This window comes from Aplysia californica, unplaced genomic scaffold (genome assembly GCF_000002075.1).
Source record: "Aplysia californica isolate F4 #8 unplaced genomic scaffold, AplCal3.0 scaffold00308, whole genome shotgun sequence".
Taxonomy (NCBI): domain Eukaryota; kingdom Metazoa; phylum Mollusca; class Gastropoda; order Aplysiida; family Aplysiidae; genus Aplysia; species Aplysia californica.
The window spans coordinates 290857-299330 of NW_004797578.1; the positions used below are offsets into that span (position 1 = coordinate 290857).

Consider the following 8474-nt stretch of genomic DNA (forward strand, 5'->3'; position numbering starts at 1 on the left):
AAACACGCTTTTATTTCCAATTCCTGAAACATGCATTTTGGAATCTGTACTACATCCCAAGTCATGAGTCATCTTAAGTGTATTGTTTGAAGCTAGGGCTATTCATGCTATACTATCTGTCCCTGTCGTCTTATGTAAAAAAATTTCTGAAATTATGCAAAATGAGCCAAAAAAAGGTGCAATTACGTGATTCTGTTAATTTTAACAAAGAATGATAAACGAAACTATTCAGAAATTATGCAAAAAAAGATCAAATTTTGCTAAAATGCGGGGTGCATAAAACCACAGGGACAGTATACTATGTGACATCAGGCAGGTTATTGACCTGGAGCACAATCAGAACAATTAAATGCCATATGACTGTAGGTCTCAAAACAGCAAAATAAATTTCCAAGGAAAAAAACTTGGGCAACCAATTGAAGAAAATACCCATTCACATTTGTGAGGCGTGCTGACAAAATGAGTTACTTCTCGGAATCCATGAATGGAGTATATCAGAAAAAAATGATATACAAGGGTCATATTATTTCATTCTAAACCAATGCTGTCCATTTCAAATTTAACATGTCTTTTATTATTTAATACTTATAAATTGTAAAAATCCAACCTATACTACAAATTTGACATATATATTTCCATCTAGCTAAAATGCGAGAAGTATCTCATTTTGTCAGCAGGCCTCACATTTGTTCCTATCACATCTGTCATGACAATGACACCTGACATGTGACAGTAGGTAACAAGTTGGAACCATGGAAAAAATTGACAAACACTTTTGTTACCAATTCCTGGAACACGCATTTTGGAATCTGTACTGCATCCCAAGTTATGAGTCATCCTAAGTGTATAGTTTGCAGCTAGGAATATTCATGCTATACTATGTCACTATGTGGCATCAGGCAGGTTACTCACCTGGAGCACAATCAATCAAATTAAATTCCATATAACTGTAGGTCTCAAAAGAGTAAAAAAAATTTCCAAGGAAAAAACTCATTTCAAAAGTTTTTAAAATTAAAAACACAATCCCGTAAAAAAACAACTATCAAATGCCCAAAAGCAATGTCATATAAACATTTGAAATCATATAAAAACACATAAAGAAAAAAAAGTCTGTACACAACGTAGAACAATTTCAATTTCAAATACATTTATAAGTAGATAAATCAAAAGAAATATATGCATATATATGAGCTTCATCTGAGATCATACTCCACAAACCCATATGAAAAAGTGGACATACTCTGGAAAAAAGTTTTTATTAAGTCCCAATCAACAGACGTGGAGATATTGCTTACACTTCAGCACAGCTAGTATCGTAATCAAATAAAATCATATCAACATTCACAAACGGAAAGATGGTAATATAGAAAGAATGAGACAAAAATAAAAGCATCACTGTCGTGACAATCATTGAAAAACTACAAAACTACACGATCAAGAATACAAACAAAATTTATGCTGAAGGATATAGCAAATCTGTCCCCGTCGTTTTAGTCAAGAAAAATTGTGAAATTAAGCAAACTGAGCCCAAAAATGTGAAATTATGCGATTCTGTTAGTTTTAAGATTCTGTTAGTTTTAACAAAGAATGATAATGGAAAATAATCAGAAATTATGCAAAAAAAGATCAAATTTTGCTAAATTATGCAGGGTGAATAAAACCACGGGGACAGGCAAATTGACATTCTTCTCCTGTTCCTTTTCAGCAATTGGACGGCCGTTACAAAATTTAACATCAATTTGTCGTAATTGTATTAAAAAATCCAACAGACTGTACAGAGTATAAAAACAACATGCGTCCAAGAAAACCAGGCACAAAGTTCATTGGCAAAAGTTTCAAGGAGGACATGGGAAGTCAGATCATAGAATTAACAGAACATTTTCATTAAAGAAATTTCAGATACAGTTTTTTTCCAAAAGAAGTAACACATAGAAGCATTAACATATACAGTAGACCTACAATTGAACACCAAGCCCCTTAACACTAAATTCCTGTTACCACGAAAATATTTCAAATTTGTCAAAAATGTATGGAGATCTCATCAACTTCATTAAAGGATAAGAATCCAGTACAGATTTCATCAATTAACAAATATCAAATAAGCCTACATCATGTCATGTTTACTCTAAAACCAAAGTTGCTCAAGATTGTTCAGTGAATGAGTGAAGAACAGGAATCTTAAATTTTCTAAAAACCCGAAAAATAGATATATATTAAGTTCCGTCGCCGAACGGTTCATTTTATATAGCCGAACTTTTGTCCAAAACTCATCGTTGAGAGGAAAAGTGGTCATCTTAGCCAACGGATCCTCTTGGACAAAGTCAATATAATATTATAGTAAAAAAAAAAGAATTTGGGGGAGGAAGAGGGAAGTGGTCGTTTGTAAAATTGATTGTCTTGTACAAGTGAGAGCAGGTTCAGCCGTACTTTTTCTCACTCATACTGACACTGTTCAAGAGGACCACCTGTCTATGATGATCATTTTTGTCCCCTCGCAATAGCTGGTCATCGCACATAGGTTTGATTGTGTATATATATATATATATATATATATTAGAGGCGGGCACGAGACGAGCCGAGTACTCGTTTCTCGCGAAAAATGCCCTTCCCGTCACTTCCCGGGCACTAAACTACTGCCCGGTACTGAGAAGCGATACTGCTCGTTGGCTTGACATAACGAGTAACAGTAACGAGAGTGAGAGAGTGAGAGGCGAGATATGACACGCAGACGGTGCCACCCCTCATCGTGCCGTCCTGTGTGTGAAAATGAAAGGGAGGGGAGAGGGTGGCGAGACGAGGCGAGTGGGGAGTTGATCAGGGCCTAGGCCTAGGTCTCCCTGCTGCCAGCCTGCTTTCCTTCACCGCCTGCGCCAGCGCAACAGGGCTAGCCTAGTTTAGATCCCCGCCACGACCGGCCTTCTCGCTAAGCGAGTTGCCCGTCGAACAGCGCGAGAAGAGAAATCTCGGCCACGGCCGGCCTTCTCGCTGAGCGAATTGCTCGTACTTCGGGGCGAGAAGAGAAATTGGTCACGAGACGAGAAGCATTTCTCGGGACCGGGACCGGTCCCGGCGAGAAGTAGGTCCGCTTCTCGGTCTTCTCGCTCGGGAAGGAAAAAGCGCTTCCTGCCCATCTCTAATATATATATTTCTAGTTTTGAATAATCCTCCCTGAGAAATGCTGTATGACAAGTTTACACAAAGTGAAATAGTGAGCAATAACAAAACAATTTTTCCCCTTTTGCCATATAAGACATATTTGTTGTTCATAAAACACACAAAACTCTCCAGCAGAAAGAAAAACACACATGAATATCTCAAGCCTTAAAAGTCTCTTCTGCTTCTTAAAAAAAGGAAAAACAAAAGAGCTGAAGCTTCAGTAAAGAGAAGCACATTGACCAAGGTATGGTCATAAAATGCTGGGAACAAAAGGAAAAGAAAGAACTAACAGACAGAAACTACAATGAAGAGAAAAGTAGTAGGACTTTAAGTGCCACCCTCCACTTCAGCGACTCCACTAAAGAGAACAGAATGAAAGCAGATGACTCTTGGGATAACAAAAACACTGAGCATCATTTCAATTTTAAAAAAAATATAAGTATTTTTCCATTTGCCTGTATAAATAAATTTCATTAAATAATGACAGAATTATAGCATTACGATATCCACATATCTTTCCAATTCGAACATATATTATGTTTACTGGATTACATTAGTACTCCAAGAGCAATAGACCATAAATCACAACATTAAAAAAATGCTGATTTTGCAGCATTTGATACAGCCATCCAAGGACACAATGCTTGAGACAATAAATATACACCATGCACATTGTAGACAGTGAAAGATCTTGTCAGAATGTTAGTGTTTTAGCGCCTATAAATGGTTGCTTGCACTGTATGCTTCCCAGGAAGTTGAGGTTGTTTCAGAATGCTCTCAGGTCTGCTGGGGTAATAGTATAGATTGTGAAGCGCATAGAGCTTGCTGTTGAGCGGGAATTAGCGCTATACAAATGTTATCTATTAGAAAGACTCCATCAGATCTGAGAACAATTCACAGATTGAATTTTTCCATGCTGGAGGGTCTTCCACATTTGCGCCAGGCCAATATTTTGTGTTCTGAATGTGGCAATAGGGAAGGTCAATTGCAAGACTCACTTTTATTTCAGAAAGCAAAACAAATTAACTTTTCAGACAAAAAAGTTCCATGACAATTATTATTGACATTTGGACCAAAGTGCAAAATCTCATGTAGGTCATAGATTGTGGATAAGCATTGAGAGCCAAAACAACAGTCAATGAGTCATGTGTTTCACAAATTAAACATGTCATGCCTTGTTTTCAGGCAGTGTAGTAAGTTGATAGTCTTAAGTTTTTTAAAAGCTGTGATGCGTAATATATTCACATCCCATCAGATGCAAGTGCCATTCTGTATTCACATTTTGAGTTCTTATGGCAACTTTGGGGAGTGCCATATAAAGGGAGCATCTTGTATGTTGTGTAGCCTTGTACATGTTGGCCAGGAACAAAAAAAGGTTGCTGAAAACTTGGAAGTGAACCATGAATTTCATATTTTCAAATATATCTTTCAGCTGATGGACCCAGACTTTTGGACCATCTTGTGTAAATACATATATATGTAATAACATTCTCTTGAAAATCAATGCAGTAGGTGTAGGCCTACTTTACTGAGGGTAACAATCTCAAAAGTAAGACACATCAGTTCTGGAATGTGCTGAAAAGGTTGAGAACACCTTAGAACACAAGTGAGCATTAAAATATGATTCCAAGAAAAACAGTATAAAGCTTAATACACACCAAAAAAAAGATGACAAAAGAGTAAAAACGAATAAAGACTTAATTCAAAAAGAATGGCATGGAGACCAACATTTGGAACAAATCAATCAGGATATTTCTTTAGTCCAGAAGACATCACAGCACAAACACATCTGACTCATCATCATCCAGTGCCAGATCTGCGACAGACATCAGCGATCATGGTTCTCCATTCATTCCTTTGCTCGGATGCTCTCAAAAAAGCTAGGCTTCCTGATCTTTCCCCGTTACCCATTTGTTTAGGTTCCCTAAGTAGGTTGTTTTGGGCCTACCCCACATCAGACTGAACCCACTAAATTCACACAGGCAGGTTCCACAGAACAACTATACAATGCACACATGTACAAGGGCAACCAATTGAAGAAAATACCCATTCACATTTGTGAGGTGTGCTGACAAAATGAGTTACTTCTCGCAATCCATGAATGGAGTATATCAGGAAAAAAATCATCACAAGGGTCATATTTTTTCATTCTAAACCAATGCTATCCATTTCAAATTTAACATGTCTTTTACCATTTAACTAGCTGGGCCCCCTTTCGATGAAAGGAATGATCGGTGCATCAACATCAACTGAAAGTCATTGGCCTACTACTACTATATTTACACTCTACTGGAATGGAGCAGTAAATCTTGAGAGAAAAGTGACACATGTGTTTCCAAGTTGCCAAATATATAATAGATGTATAGATTAATTCTCTATTCCGCCTTCGAGGTTGTACACTTCATAATTTCAAAGGTGTGGGACCAATGCGCGCTTCTATTGAACGGAAACCTCACTTGTTTACAATGGCGTCTTAGAGAAGACGGACTTTCCCAAGATAAGAACTCTGTGTGGACGAAACAAAGCATTTTGGAAAAATCGGGGAAAGCAGTTTGCGTGGACTTTTTTAAAGTTAGTCCTAGCCACACGGATGCTGTGGATGCCGGCAAAGTTTCAAAGGAGTGGGTTAGGTAATAAAGGAGGAGTTTGTGCACAAAGCTTCCCAAGTCCACTTTTATATATATTGAAACTAATAGATTGTAAAAATCCAACCTATAAATTTGACGTATCTATTTCCATCGACCTAAAATGCGAGAAGTATCTCATTTTGTCAGCACGCCTCACATTTGTCAGAACAGAAGTCATGACAATGATACCCGACATGATATATCTTTATATATACAAAATACAGGAATGTATGAAACCCACTTTAAAAAAAACAACCCCCAAAAACATACCCTCAAGACACATGGTCACAAGGGAAAAAGGTTAGATCGAAAAAATACTAGCAGGGAATAACATAAGTAGGTACCATCACAAATAACAAATAAAATAAAGCTTGTAAATAAACAAAATACTTACGATAGTCAACAAACACAATTCTCACGCATGTAAAGAAACAAAATCCTCGAAGCACAACATCCATTCCAACAGACACAAGCATCTCACAGCATTTAAATATTTCTTTTTGGGAGACTACAATCCAAAAACTTGTATAACCCACAATGCCATCACATTTTATTTTAGAGTATTTTGTAGTTGGTGTTCACCCACGCAGTTTCTGCCTGAGTAGTCATCTTGGGAAGCCAGTGGTTCCGACCTTCATTACGCATCCAGAACTTGCGGAAGCCAATCGTCTTAAACTTGTTGTAATCAGAGTACATCTTCTCGAACCTGGAAGCAAAGTAATAATAATAATAATAATAATAATAAATAGCATTTGCATAGCGCATATCCCCACTTGAAAGCAATTGCTGCAACACTGTATGTCTACTGGGGGACTGAATACCTTACTAAAATGAAACACCTGACTGTACAAGGTGTTATTACGTCATGACAACATTCCATCAGAGAGGTGACGTAGAAGTACAAACGTCCCAGAAAAAATGTCTAACTTTTAGTTTTAGTAAACGTCTTACTGCACTTGCAACACAATAAGGTCAAATAAGCATTAGAGGTGTTACAAGAGAGTAACAAACACAAAAAAGAAGGAGGGGGAGATAAGGACGATAGATGTTTGATAGGAAACAAAAAGCAAACCGCACCAGAGCACCCGCCAACCACCCACAAATGTCCAACTGTGCCTCACCTGCTATGAGCCGGGCTGTCGGAGAAGATGTGCCACTCCACCAGAATCTGAGGGAGCCCCTCCAACAAGCCCTCGGAGAGCATGTTGTCAAGGATCGCCCACTCGTTGTTCTCAACGTCCATCTTCAGGAGACTCAGGGACTTCTGAGAGACACATTGTATCGTTGATAAACAAGGGAAAAGGCAGGGACATCATGGAAACGGCCAGAGAAGGATGCACAGGACAGGCTTCGCTGGAGAAATGTTGTTGATGGCGTATGCTCCACTGGGAGTTATTTTGTTTTAGTAAGCATTTTATGGCACTTGTAGCATAATAAGGTCATATAAATGCCGAAGATTAGAGGTGTTACAAGAGAGTAACAAACAAAAAAGAAGGAGGGGAGATAAGGATGATAGTTGTATGATAGGAAAGAAAAAGCAAACCACACCAGACCACCTGCCAACCACCCACTACTGGGAGTTTTAAAAAGCGCAAGAGAGAAGAGAAGAGTGAGAAAACAAGGGATAAGGAACAGTTTTCAGGTCCATGGTAACACAAAAAATGGCATTAGTCCCATAACTTATACTCACTACTTACTATACAGTCCTAGGTTCGAAACCTGACAACAATGAAAAATTTTCTTCTCTAAAAATTTTCTCAGCAAGACCGAGAGAGCCCTACCTTCCAGCCTAGTTCAGTCCCAAACATCCCCTGCCCTCACTGCAACAGGCATTTCCGAGCGAAGATCGGCCTGATCAGCCATCTCTGCACACAACCCACCCCTCCCCCCTCCAGTGATGTGACGTCAAGGTCATCTTCGCCAAAGAAGGACAAACATCACTTACTATACAGGTGCCATTCCAAAATTTCTCATTTTAGAAAAACCTAATATCTTCCCATTTATTGCTTTCTATAGTCCCATTATTATTAAGTAGGGAGGATGTTGAACTTCATTTTGCATTTTCTGTGTTGAACATAAAAATGTGTGTATTTGTTGCCTTGTCAAATGAAAAGTAAATAAATTATAATAAAATAAATAAATAATAGATTACACTTTTATTGATCCCAGAAGGGCAATTTGGTTTACAGTGGCAAACGTACATACATACACACATACATAACTGCAATAAGAAGAGCTAAAATTTCTTGACACATGACATTAAGTGGAATAAGCTGCAGTACAAGAAAGATGCACTAACAACAGGAAAAACAAGACACTATAGCTTTTTCACTTTTATCTGTCCGCTGCCGAAATCGGGTAAAAATAAATCGCTCTTTTAAATCTAGTGAGATTTTTGCATGCCAGTCTAAAAGCTGCATTGTATGACCAACAAAATATAAAAGCCCATTAAGGAAGGACTCTGGAAACTAAAGTTCTGACACACTTTCTTGGATGCTAGCCATACGTGGATAAAAAATTAAGAGGATATATACAGCATTCATTCACCTTAAACATAAAAAAGTTTACCTATTTTCATCAAACATCACATTTCAATGCACATCTGTTAATGACCGTGCAACAAACGGGCAAGTACTTCCAGAGACTCATGTGGTGATGTCTAAACGGTCGGGGAAGGGGGCGGGGGTGGGT

At 38.1% G+C, this 8474-nt stretch overlaps 1 protein-coding gene across 1 annotated transcript in view; it reads right to left on the reverse strand.

Annotated features, from left to right (window-relative positions):
• Positions 1-6286: 6286 nt before the first annotated feature.
• Positions 6287-8474, reverse strand: part of LOC101863520 — a 10138-nt gene continuing 7950 nt past the window's right edge. Inside the window, exons 6-7 of the mRNA XM_005102025.3 lie at positions 6905-7047; positions 6287-6489 (exon numbers count right to left, since the gene is read on the reverse strand). Of these exons, the coding sequence (XP_005102082.1) occupies positions 6339-6489; positions 6905-7047 (294 nt within the window). The 3' untranslated portion in view covers positions 6287-6338. The remainder of the gene's footprint in view (positions 6490-6904; positions 7048-8474) is intronic.